Here is a 13764-nt window from a genome sequence, read left to right on the forward strand (position 1 = left end):
CCTCCACCTCTCCGGGCTCTCCTCAACCTGCACCCTACTCTGGCTACAGATCACAATGTCATCCGCGAACATCATCGTCCATGGAGACTCCTGCCTGATCTTGTCCGTCAACCTGTCCATCACCATTGCAAACAAGAAAGGGCTCAGAGCCGATCCTTGATTTAATCCAACCTCCACCTTGAACCCATCTGTCATTCCATATATATATATAACCTCTGATGACTACTAATTCTCCTGATTTCCTACTTTACATAAAAACATCAGCTAGGTACATTACGCTAATGTCATCTTGATTTGGCAATACCAGGATGTGTAACCAAGATACTTACTATTTAGCACACACTTTCTTTAAAACATAATCAAATCCAGGTAGCATATTCCATTGCCTCCAAACATGGCCTTCACAACATCTCCTCTGACTTCATCAGCCATTCCTACAGACACAACTGACCATGTCTGCAGGTAGGAAACCATCCTGATCACTACACACTAACACCTTCTCCGGTGACTCAAGGTGCCTCTTCAAGTGGATGGGGGGACATACCATGATCCTCCCACACCCCCCCCCCCCAACAAAACTCAGTCAAGTAAAAAAACCTGACAACTCCACATGTGTCACTCTGCAGCCCACCCCAAATCAGCACAGTAAGATAATCGACCAACTACAATTGTAGAAAAAAATCCAAAAATTAATCAGATCCGCCAGAATGCTTTTACCACTGAAAAGAACCAACAACATCCAACATTTTAAAAAAAAGAAAAGACAACCATGGCACCTCAGACACATTCTATATATATAATAATAAAATTGATTAAATTTAAGTAGAAAACCCATAACCGATATACAGATTTCTAGCTAATAGAATTAGAAGAACTTACTTACCGTTGTTGAAAGCTGACACATATTCAGCTTTCCAATACAAGACTTTGTTTCCATGCTACATCATATAAAAAAATGACCATAATTTTATTTAATATTTTCCTCTGAATCATGTCGCCACTTGATGAAGGATATGAGCAGTTAGGCCACATTCATTTTAAAACAAACCTATTGGTTTTCATGAACCACACCATCTAAACTCAGTCCTTTCATTTCCTGCAGTCAGACCCTCAGTAGCTCATCATTAAGACAGCACATCTGCATATTCCTGCTTCTTTTTTTTTTTATACGACCACACTTAAGTAGCCCAAGGAAAGACAATCCCCACCCTCTCAATTATTTATTCACACACCACCCCAAAAAGATGACAAATGCTAATTTTTTGTCCATTCCCCAGCTGAGCATCAAAGTGCTCATTACTTTTAAAGAAGGTTAATCCATTTAGGTTTTGCATATTGATATAGCAATTACATCTAATCGTAGAATGGGCATCCGTCAAGGTAATAGCACATAAACACGTGCAGGAACATTAGGGCCAAGGTGGCGTTATAACAAAGACGTATGTGTTAATTGACAAAAAGATGACTGTTTGTTACCTAACTGCATTGTGTAATGTAAAAACAGAAGACAGAGAACTCTGCACTTGTTCACACACCCTATGCTACAACCCATCCAAGTGTCACATGACTTAACAGAAATACTATCTATCTATCTATCTGTCCTTTGGTTTCCAAAATGATGGCTACAATCAATCAATCAGTATCATCTTGAGACAACCACTTATGGTCTAAACATAGCTTAATGACAAAGGATTTCCTGTGGTCACAAAATAGACATGATAGTGTGTTTAACAGAACTAATGTAAATGAAATAGCACATATCTGTCTACAAATATTTCATACATGTTGAAATTACTAACATAAACACCTCCTTTGTGATGTCTATTTCAGATCCTGGGATGTCCATTTGTTTGAATGCTAAAGGATGAAAACTTCCCTTGTTAAGAATCAACACACAATTATCCAAGGTATTTGATTGCTTGCATTAGCCAAACTATACCTTTTTATCAATGTTTTGTTTCTCTGCTCATATTAAAAACAAGCAATCACTATGACCACTTTGCATTTTCAAAATTTAGGAACTTTGTAGAAAAAAACAGACCTCACACTCCACTCCCTAAATTCTCCAGAAACAACCATGTGCACAGTTTCCTTCACACATTTCATTGCTGTGTCCAACATATGTAATGCATTTATATCTCCATTGGGTATTTCTTTTGACCAAAAATACCAAACAGAGTGTCAAAGTTATTTTGCAGCCTTTTATTACTTCGCAGAGCATAGCAATAAACATTTTCAAGATGTAGCACCTTCCTCATTCCTATTGATGTCACTTCCTGGCAGTGAGTGCTGACCCCAGGATGTGTACGAAGCAGTGGACGTCTCTGAAGGAGTTGTACAACGGCACCGGAGCGACACGCAGCACATTCGGCTCCCTCATGTCACACTGAAGAACAAGAAAACAAAGAGGATTCTCAGATCAATACAGCTGATGCATTACAAACATCAAAGTATGTATGTGGCTCATATATATTCATATCTTTTGATACATGTGTACTAGATGCTGAATATGGACCTTGCCAGGCAAGAGGAGATTTATGGAAGTGGTAACACAGGAAGAAAGCAACCCCTAACGTGAGCAGAATTTCTTCTCTTTCTTTCTCAGGCGTTATCAATCCACATATTGATTTGGCAAAATGTTATATCAGATGCTCTTCCTAAAGGTTGCACATTATTTAAACTGGTTTTATCACAATTTGTCTCATCTTTTTTGGGTTCAATACATGAAGTTAAGGACTACATAAAAGGCCTGGGGCCCAATTCAGGTGAACTGTCATTTATAAATAACAGGAACTTTGTTCACAAGTGAGGGTAGCATGGAGCAGTTACACACACAGGATAAGTAGGGAACTGAGCCACAAGGCAAAGCTCTCACTTTACCAGACAATCTTCATTCCTACAGTCATGAACTTTGGGTAGTCAACAAAGATGTTACATTGTGGATACAAACCACTGCTCCTTCAGGTCAAAAGGAGCCATTTTACATAGATGTGGCATCTGATTAAGATGCCTGCTAGGCACCAACCCCCCTAGAATACTCTACTTAGCTTGCTGCAACCCAACTCCACAGAAGTCACTCACAGTGATCGTGGCTGTAGAGGCCCATCCATATAAATTTCTGGACAGGGAAAATTGGTGGCATCCCATTGCACTTCCTCACTGGAAGTACAGGATCTGTTTGTTTAGCAAGATGAATTGGTGTTAATGTTCCAGAGCTCTCAGGGACCTCCTGCAGGGAGTCCATGACTGGCCTGTACACCAGTAGTTTTGCGTACTGAAGGCTGCCCAGGTAAAGGAAGTGATCAATGTTTTTGTTGTCCATTTGAGTAGAGATTGATATAGGACCTGGGTCTTTAATGCCAAACCCAATTCTGTGGATGCTTTGGCAAAACCATTCACAATGTTCTTGGGGATCTTCTGCATACTGAAGCTCCATGGTGTTGAAGACCCTGCTGTCAATTCTGGATAGGATTGGGATCCCCATGGCAACATGCACAAACACATGGTTAACCTCTGGAAATACTTGTTGTACTTAGGGGTCCAACAGCTCAGACCGCTACATGACAGATAGCAAATCCAATGCCACGGATGCTGGGCTCATCATCACCTTTTCCTTTCCAGAGCAAAGTGTAGCCACATTTGTCAGATTTCAGAAAGGGCAATCCAGCATCTCTTCCAACACATACCAGGCTCCAAAGTTCATGTTTCTGACTGCCATAATTCAACCAGAAGGTTTAACACAGGCTATTTTCAAAGGCACCTCCTCATGACTAAGGGCTTCCACATCATGAACATGGAGTCCAATTTCTGCTGCAGCCATTGTGGTCTTGCTCTTTGTCAGGGACCTCTCCGCCATAGCTGACCCTACCAATCCACAGACAACCCTTTGTAGCTAAAGGTAGAGCACAGGCACAATAGTAATTGATTCAAGATGAAAATTTAGGAGACCCAAGCCCACACAAATGGGCAGGGTTGCATCAGGAACAGGGTGCAGCATAAAATCTTTGCCAGGTCAAATATGCAGATCAGTCAAGGAAAGGAACATAGATGATATACTGTGTGCAAATAGGAGGAGAAATCCTGACGGAAGAGTGTCGACTATGAAGCTGGCAATCAAAGAAATATTGATGAATGTTGTCTACGCATATGCCCTGCAAGTTAGATTAAGTGGTGAAAAGACTAGACTTCAATGGACAGGGCTGTGGTAAATACATATTTCAAGAACACGGAGAAACATATATACAGCTGGACCATATCTTATGTAAGGTGGAAGTTGAAGAAAGACTGTTGTGTGCAGTTCAGAGAGGATTTAAAACAGACACTGTCTAGTAGTGAACAGTTGCTGGACAACCACAGTGAGGAAAACAAATAGTAGTAGTGGGACACTCAGACAGGTGACAAAAGAGTATGGTGAATTATATGAGAGGTTAAACACTAAGAACAGGACTTCAGCAACTTGGATGGATGTGACAGCAGCTGATCCTAATGACATACCAACTTCAAGAATAAGGACAATGTGCACAGCGTGCAGATATGTGAAACAGTAATAGAAACAAGGTTTAGAGGGCAGTATGGTTTCATGCCACAAAAAACCACTACAGGTAGTTGCGTGGGACTACATCAAACATCAGCTGTGAGCCCTTTCTTGTGGACAGATGGGAGTCTGCGCAGACTTATTGCAGATGACCCTGATGGGAATGAACATCAGTAAGACCACTGAAGAAGAGTGCCAGGACTTATTTATTTGTGACAAAAGGTTTACAAGATGGTTGTGAGACCACCTATGTGATATAGTGACCCCTAGGGAGGACATATTATCATTGTAACACAATCATGCAGTCACTCACCACGACCCCTTGCCGTTCCAGTTCTTGGAAGATGTCTTGTATAGGGAGGGAGAAGGACAGGGACAGCTGACAGCCTCTCTGCTGGGAGTCAGAGGGGGTGATGATCCTGACATAGGGTTTGTGGGGCTGGTCAGGGTCCTGGCTGTAGTAGTGTTGGATTAGATACTCCAAGTAGCCCGTCAGGAGAACAGACTTCCTCCGCAAGGCCTCCATACTAGTCATGTTGAATATCTGTAATAAGACAGGTAAATTATATTGGATAGAGACAAATGCATGGTTACCTTCTTGAAGTCTTGTGATTCTTATTTGTGATAAAACCTTAGCCCGCTGGCAAATGTTGGTGCTCATTAGTTACAAAACTAGAAAAAAAATTGTTCATTTATTACCCCACTTCTTTTCATCAAGGGGACACAATCACACTGTTCCCACAGACATGACCAGTTGGGACGCCCAACCAAACCACGACGGAGCCGGTATGCTGAAGCCCATCAAATAACTACTGTCGCTCCCATTTCTGTCTCTTCCTGTGTCATGGCATCCCACCACCTCTACTCCTCACACTATCATCCATGCACACTCCTGCCTGAGCTCAAATGCAATCCATGATGTATTCCAATCTCACATGGCAGTGTTGGATTACATCAAGTACTTGCTCTAAGGCCTTTTCTTGTTTGCAATGGTAATGGACGATATCAGGCAGAAGTGTCCATAAACAACATTGTGATCTCTAGGGAGCAAGTTGAAGACAGATAACCCCTAACAGGAGCAGCAGGTCAGAAACAATATATGTAGCCTACATAAGTAGGCTATGAGGGATTAACTATGTGTTAGTATTCAGCATCACTATCAGAACATTACTACTTTGGCCCGCTCCTGTTAGGGGTCACCACAGCAGATCATCCATTTACATTTCTTCCATCCTCTGCATCCCTTATTTTGTCTTCCAACTGTCCAACCTAAACTGTTACCTTGGATACTTGACCCCCAAATATTTAAATGCATAAACCTTCATCAAATCTACTCCTGCTACAGATCACAATGTCATCCGGCAACATCATAGTCCAGAGAGACTCCTGCCTGATCTCAGAGCCAAACCTTGATGTAATCCTACACAACTCTGGGCACCCTGTCATATCTACTGCTACTCCCATTTCGAGTCACAACAGCAGATCATGCATTTCCTGTCCTCCCTCTCATTCACACATACTAGGCACAAGATGGAATACCTAACTTTCATTCCTGCTCTCCTCAACCTGCATCCTACTGTCACATGCTTTCTTTAAATTCAAAGACACAGCATAACTCATTCTACACTTCTCAGTAAGGATCTGTAACGTTCTTCCGTGTCATGAAACCATACTGCTACTTGCTAATCACCTCTTAACCTACTTTCCATTACTCTTTCCCGTGTCTTTATATCTCTAGTAACTACACCTCTGCACATCGCCCTTATTTTTGAAAATCAATACCAATAACTTCTCCACTCCTCAAGCATCCTCTCACTTTCCAACATTATATTAAACAATCTAGTTAAAGCCTCCACAGGTATGTCATCTGGACCACCCGCCCTTCCGTTCTTCACAGCTGCCCACACTTCCTGATTCACTACCCCCACATCATCCAACCTGCTCTCTCTCTCATATTTTCTTCATTCATCAGCCCTTCAAAGTACTCCTTCCACCTTCTTTGCACACTTCCACCCCTAACCTGCTGTACGTCCTGTCTACCTTCTTCATCTCTTTGGCAACATCTTCCTCATTCCACCAACAAGTACCTTCCTAGCTGTCTCCCTCACTATGTCTGCAGTGCCTGTCTTAACTCCACACAACGAGCTTCTTCACTCCCTTTTCTTTCTCAGCAGACAAACACGCTACACTGTCACCTCCTTGCAATGTCCAATCCCTTTCAGATCACACCTTCTACATAAGATATAGTCCTCCCTCTTTTGGAACTATGTATTTTCCCTTTCACAAAATCCAACATTCATCAATACACCTTCAACTTCACAATTACCCATGCTCCTGGCCTTTTTCCCTTTTCATCATATCAGCCAGCTCTCACAGTGGGAGTCATTGGTAACCCGGGCCTTAACCAATCCAGTATGGAAATCTGATTTGGCCAAGATTTTAGACCACATGCCCTTCCTGACACAACCCTCCCCATCTATCTAGCCTATCATCATCAGAACACAAACCAAATTCCAATGTCTTTATGCACGCTCAATGTACATAACATCACAGCAAGTTTAATCAGTTCACGTAAACACAACATGTCATCACTCATCTAAAGTGAACGCAGGTTTCCCCACCCTTAGAAACAACAACTACACTTTCAATGGCAATGTGTACTATTCACAGAGAACTTGGGCATACCAGGTTCAAACAGGGAGGGCTAACAGTACCACCTGTCACCGTCTTGCAATTTGCATGTGAAACGTTTCGGCCACATGACCTGATTCAACTTTAATTAAGTCAATGTAGATAATAGTGTGTGTCATTACCTCTAAACTAGCTTGCAGTGGGCAGACAAGTAAAATGGGTTGGTTTGACAGCCTAAAACCACTAATCCCCGGCTGGAGCTCCATCACTAAAAACAGAGACAGAAAAGTTGGTTAAGAAATGACTAAACACATCTCTATAAATATCAAAAAGAATGTGATAACATAAAGTAACAATGCATAGATGTGGCATAAATTCAAGTGTTTTAATTAAATTTGTTCTCGGCATTTAACCCATCCTGTAGGGACAGCTAAAGACCTTCTTGCTATGAGGCAACAACACTAACCAAACACTGGCCCACGTTTCTCAAAAATGTTCATGTTTTCAATTTTTACACTCATAAAACTGAATTGCCCTTCTGGGATAAATAAAGTAGTCTGACATTATTGAGGCAAGGCCATTGTTGTGCAAAACCAAATGTGTAATAACCACGTGCAGCCACGAGATGGCAGTGTGTATCATTGGCTGTTCCTCAGTTGGAAATGGTTGAGTGAAAATGTTTCACTTCAACACTACAAACAAATATAAAACTGACGTATCAAGCAAGCAAGGTGAAACGTTTCAATATAATTACCATTATTCATCTTGAAACGAGTTTTCAAGTCATGCCCCCACCAACCTAAGAGACTGGACAAATGAAAAAAAAAAAAGACATGAAAACCATATGCGTATGATTTCTACAACTAGTGGTAAAAACAAGGGCAATTGGTTTACATGCAACGCTGAAATATTTGCCGACACCTGGAATTTGATTCCACCGTCTTTTGGGATGAGCACTTACTTACAAAGTAGACTTCAATGTCAGAAACGATATGTGATGACATACAGTAAAAAAATAGAAAGATTCCTTCTTATCTGGATTAATAATCTTAGCATGCTAAATTCTACACAACTATTTCCAGTCGTGTCATAATTCATACTGGTAAAAACACTGTCAAATTAAGACAATGACTAATTTGGTTTACAAATCATCACTGTGCTGCTACCGGAGCTACAGTTAATTGCAGGTTTACTACATCTGCCATTAAAGGCACAAGTTTGGGTGTCCATCCACACCATCCGGTCCAATAACCGCTTTCCCCTTCTCTCTGCTTAAATCCCAGCTTATGTAGTTGCCGTTTGACTTACAAGTGTGCACGCAGTCCATTACTACAGACCAACATCCTGAACTGAGACATGTCCTGTACACTGATAATAGATGATATGAGTTACTCACGCCGGTTTGATGGTGTGTGTGTGCTTCTCATGGATGAACGCTCCCGCAAGTCCACCGGCTCCAGAGTTCACATACTGCAAGAGGACAGAGACACCTCTGCTTATAGCCCAACACTTTTGTAGCTGCTGTCTGGTAGCTCTTTCCAGGGAACATGTTGCGGTGTATGGTGTTTTACATCTTCACCACAGCAGCCAAATGCAAAACAAATGGAAGTTGTGGGGTATAACAAGCAGCTACGACAGAACAAGCTTACTGGACTAGATTCTGTGTCTTAACCTCAATTTATTTCACATGTAGACCGCTGTGTTCTGGGATTTGATTGGCTGACCTTGTAAGAGCACCAGCAGGCAAAGTCGACCCCCCAGTCATGTAGTTTTAGCACAGCGTTGCCAACCGCATGAGCGCAGTCAAACCCCACATAACAGCCCTGTGGGAACACATAGGAGTGTTTTTTGTTTTTTTTTCCAGATCTGTGCATATATGATTGGAAATCCATCTGTAACTTGACTGTACTTTAGTTATACAAATACATTTTGACTTGACGTAGAACACCGCAGACCCACAGATGAAAATAGGATAACTTCAGTGCACTATATTACATTATATTGACAAACAGTTGGTTATTTTAAAATCTAGCTTCTTACATTTTCCACTGTTGTCTTGTTTGGACTGGCCTCATCTATGATAATATTGAATTATTGCCCAGCTGCAATGTCCATGTATTACCTTCCTTTGGCCAGCCTCAGTGATGGCAGCCAAGTCAAAGAGCTGGCCAGTATAATACTGTACTCCACTGAACATCACCACAGCAATGGAGTCCCCTTCCTTGTCAATCAGCTCCAGGATATCCTCTGTCCTTAAAGTCTCCTCCCCCTGACAGGCAAGAAGCAAAATCATTGGGTGGTTCTAACAGGGGGGTGGGACAGACATGGGTTCAATTTTAGTCACAATAGAATGTCAACACAATTAATGACCATACATTTTTCATGTCCATGGCTTGATTTTAAGTTAGGGGACACCCATCTTCTGTTCTGTGGAAGTGCCCTGTACCGTATCTGCTCCGATATACCGAACTGCTCCAATAAAAAAGGACTGGATATGTCTTATTTTGCTGATTACAACTGCCTACTTTCTCTACATGTTAGTCTGTGTCAATCATGGTAGCTCTTCAAAGAATCACACTGCTGTTTCTGCATGTTTAACCTGTTCTCTACAAACCACACATACTTCACATTAATCCCAACCATTTTCCAAACCAGACAATAGGATTTGTTTTTTTTTATTAAACCTCTTCCTGTTGCCTGGCAGCTCCATCTTCATCAACCTTCTCCCAATATACCCAGCATCTCTCCTCCGTACATGCCCAAACCATCTCAATTTCACTTCTCTTGCTGTGTTGTCCAACCTGACCTGTCCCTCTAATAATCATTCCTAATCCCGTCTTTTCATCAGTGCCACAGTCTCACAACCATCTTGTAAACCTTCCTTTTAACTCTTGCTTGGTACCCTTCTGTCACAAATCTCTCCACCTCTCTTCTGCATTTTCCATTACTTCAGACAGTCAACCCCACCTTTGTCCCACCATCCCTCTCATTCACATGTAAGTATTCCTCTTTTCTCCAAGCTCTCCTCAACCTGCTCTCACTACAGATCACAATGTCATTTATGAACATCATAGTCTCTCAGCACCCTGTCATATGCTTTCTAAAGACACAACATAACTCCTTCTGACCTCCTCTATACTTCTCAGTCAACACTCTCAAAGCAAACATTACATCTCTGGTGCCCTTTTGTAGCATGAAACCATACTGCTGCTCTTTACACATTAAGAAAACCACAGAAAGTTGAATCGATTCATCTGAACACAATGTTTAACCAGGAAAACATTTCATCACAACATTGTAACATGGGACATATGTACTCTTGCCCCCCCACCCTCTTCACATAGATCCCCTTATTTGACAGGACCTAACAGTACATCTTTCACTATGTTACATGCTATGATTGCAAATATTCCCCAATCCTCTAAATAGCACACATGGCCATTGTAACTCTGGTTAATGGTCATAGCAGTTTGCATATGAAACCAATTTTTGGTTTCAATCGTTATGCCACTATATTGTTTCCAATGGAGGGGACAGTGCAGCAGGGGTCACATTAACTGAATATTTTCTGTCTTTCACCAACTTTTTTTTTTAACAAAGACGTAAAAATCTAAAGACTGTCCGTCATTTCACCAAGTACATTCAAACACAACACTGTCAATAAACACACACAGACCACCTGTTGTAATCCCCACTTGGTGGCAATTGTGCATCATTAATTACCTCTGCACCTTGTCTTCGTTGGCAACATGTCTGAAACAAGCCAAGTAGACTAGCACAAAATGTCACACCAGCCAAGTTTTCACAGTTTCTCTCAAAAGCCAAATGCGGTTGATACACAAGCCATTGAAAAAAGAGGGATAGATGAGGTGGAGGATGAAAGACGAGAAGAACCTGATGACAAACAACCAGCAGCAGCATCTGGTTTGTTCCTTTTTTCTCTCTTGGAAATGCATCATCTACGTTTGTTCTTCTACCTATATTAACTATATAGTGGTTGATTGTTTTTGAAAATTACATAGGCTACATCTCATAAAAAATTTTAAATTGACAAGTAATAATTGATGACCGAATATTTATGTGACAGATGACAAAAAAGTCTTGTGCAGCCACGTGACACTGAAGACCTCTTAGATGAGTGACGAAACATTTCTCTCTCGATACACGTTGTGTCCAGATGAACTGATTCAACTTTCTGTGACATACTGCTGCTCACTAATCATCACCTCTCCTCTTAATCCGATTACCTTCTATTACTCTCCCACATCTTCATACCGGGGCTGATCAACTTCATACCTATGTACTTACTGCAGCCCTGCACATCACCCTTATTCTTGACATTGGTAGCACTATACCGACGGTGGCTAGCCATGTGCCACAAAGAGCCATGTGTGCACAGGTTTTCATTCCAACCCGACTCCACACCAGATGATGTGACCGATATAATCTTCCTCTTTGATTAAAGAGTTGCTAATCAGCGAAATCACCCAGTGTGGAGTGCAGCGTGAAAACCTGTATACCCTCCATGTCACATGGTTAGCCACCCCAGCGGTGCATCCTCTCACATTCTAAGATTGTGTTAAACAATCTATTTAAAAACTCCACTGCCATCCCTCCTAAACACCTCCACAAGTATGTCACCTGAACCAACTGTAATAACATTTCTTAGCACTACTAACAACAATATTAATAAACTTACAAGTGTGTCTATAGACCTTTTCCCACAAACATGGTCAACATCATCCATGTTTGTGAAAAGATCCATTTCCACTTTGGTTGTCTAGTTTTTCACATACCTGTCTGGGTGACAGCAGCAACATGCTCTGCTTGGGGTCAAATCCTTTCAACTGGATCTGAGACTCCACAGCATACTGAAGACCAGAGAGAGACAGAGAGTATTCATAAATGTGTCCTGCTATAGTTAGTGTTTAGTAAGCATGTAGAACAACAACTACTACACTGCAATGAACTGCATAACCACCTGCGCTCATCTGTGCTGTGGAGACGGGCACTTAAATAAAACTATCTTTGGACAAACCAAGTGTCATTTCTCCCCCATTGGATCCAGCTGCAGACTACCGCATGCTTCCTCCGATACACGTGGAGTCACCAACTGCTTCCTTTCACCCGACAGTGAGGAGTCTCACCAGGAGGACGTAGCACATGGGAGGATCACACTATTCCCCCCAGGCACCCCAACCAACCAGCACACACCCACAAACACAGCCAAGTGTGTCTGTAAGGACACTCAACCAAGCCAAAGGTAAAACAGGGATTCAAACCAGTGATCCCTGTGTTGATGGGCCACAGAATAGCCCGCCACACCACCCATATTCTAACCCCGACACCCACCCCAAGTGTCATTTTAGCATCTGCAGCCCCAAGATCACCCCTGTTTAGGTGGTATAACTCACGTGGTCAGAGGGGAAGGCTTTGTCCTCCAGCAGAATTTTGTGCCGCGCAGCCGTGGGTTTGTAAAAGGAGAGCTACAAAGTCATTTCAGAACCTGTTAGCTTTCAAAGTGACCAAATACTGGGAAGTTTTACATTTGAAAGCTTTGCCAGCTCACATCACAGGGTTTCCAAATTAAATTCGCTTTGAAAAGAATGACGTCTAAATGTTGTTTCTCACACATTTTCACATCACAAACCCAATTGAGATACATTAAGATGGAGACTACCATAATATTTACCTCCAAGGATGCATATGGAAACATTTTTACCAATTTTCATGTATCTCATTCAGTACTGAGGTAAAGGAACAACGTATTGATAGGTGTCTTTCAGTACAGACTAAAAAGGAAGAAGTAGTGACCTCATATAGGTAAAACCTGCAACCAATACATCTCTACTATCGTGTTGTCAAATCTATTGTGATTACACTGAAAACCCAAGATGATAATGGCCATCCTTCAACAGTTTCTAACCAGGACCATTTCCAGTTAATTTAAGTGCACATGATGGGACCCTGAAAATACCTGAGCCTACATTAAGAGTTATGTCATCCTCATACAAACACAGACCAAATGTTGCAAGCACATAAAAAATGAATAGATCAAATCAGACAACTTGTGGAAAGTTGTCTTACTAGTAGCAGGTGTAAGTTCACTGTCAAGCCGTTCATCAGCGCCACTTCTTCAGTTTTGGCCCCTATCGACACAGAAACAGACAAGACAAAATGACTCGCACGTTCCATTCCTCCATTGTCTTCTCAGTTTCCTTTTGGTGGTAGTTCCTCTTTATGTGCAGGCTACATTAAGTGTACAGGACTTTGCCTTGGTAGCATTTGTGATACGACAACTTCATAGCCAACATATTCCATACTCGCACACACAGCATGGCGGAAACGGACAAGGTACAAGCGTTAGATTAGTTTAAATACAAGACCGCAACGCAGACAGACTCAAAAATACACGCCCTCGTAGCAGTCTAGTCCCTTGCCTACCAACATGAGGATCGCTGCTTCAAATCCCTGTGTTACCTACACCTTGGGTCAGGCATCCCTACAGAAACAAGTGTCCGTGTCTAGCTGTGTGTCCTGGTCACCGCACTAGCGCCTCCTCTGGTCTATCAAGGCACCTGGTCACTGGGGAGGGGCAA

At 41.9% G+C, this 13764-nt stretch overlaps 1 protein-coding gene across 2 annotated transcripts in view; it reads right to left on the minus strand.

Moving 5' to 3' along the window:
- Positions 1 to 1971: 1971 nt before the first annotated feature.
- The window catches only part of kynu (kynureninase), a 37102-nt gene continuing 25309 nt past the window's right edge, over positions 1972 to 13764 (minus strand). For both annotated transcript variants that reach the window (XM_056301344.1, XM_056301345.1), the window contains 10 exons: positions 13253 to 13314; positions 12580 to 12651; positions 11962 to 12036; positions 9288 to 9434; positions 8890 to 8988; positions 8562 to 8635; positions 7920 to 7972; positions 7348 to 7433; positions 4848 to 5078; positions 1972 to 2386 (listed from right to left, as the gene is read on the minus strand). In XM_056301344.1, the coding sequence (XP_056157319.1) occupies positions 2270 to 2386; positions 4848 to 5078; positions 7348 to 7433; positions 7920 to 7972; positions 8562 to 8635; positions 8890 to 8988; positions 9288 to 9434; positions 11962 to 12036; positions 12580 to 12651; positions 13253 to 13314 (1016 nt within the window). In that variant the 3' untranslated portion in view covers positions 1972 to 2269. The remainder of the gene's footprint in view (positions 2387 to 4847; positions 5079 to 7347; positions 7434 to 7919; positions 7973 to 8561; positions 8636 to 8889; positions 8989 to 9287; positions 9435 to 11961; positions 12037 to 12579; positions 12652 to 13252; positions 13315 to 13764) is intronic.

The sequence above is a fragment of the Lampris incognitus genome, chromosome 21 (assembly GCF_029633865.1).
Source record: "Lampris incognitus isolate fLamInc1 chromosome 21, fLamInc1.hap2, whole genome shotgun sequence".
NCBI lineage: Eukaryota > Metazoa > Chordata > Actinopteri > Lampriformes > Lampridae > Lampris > Lampris incognitus.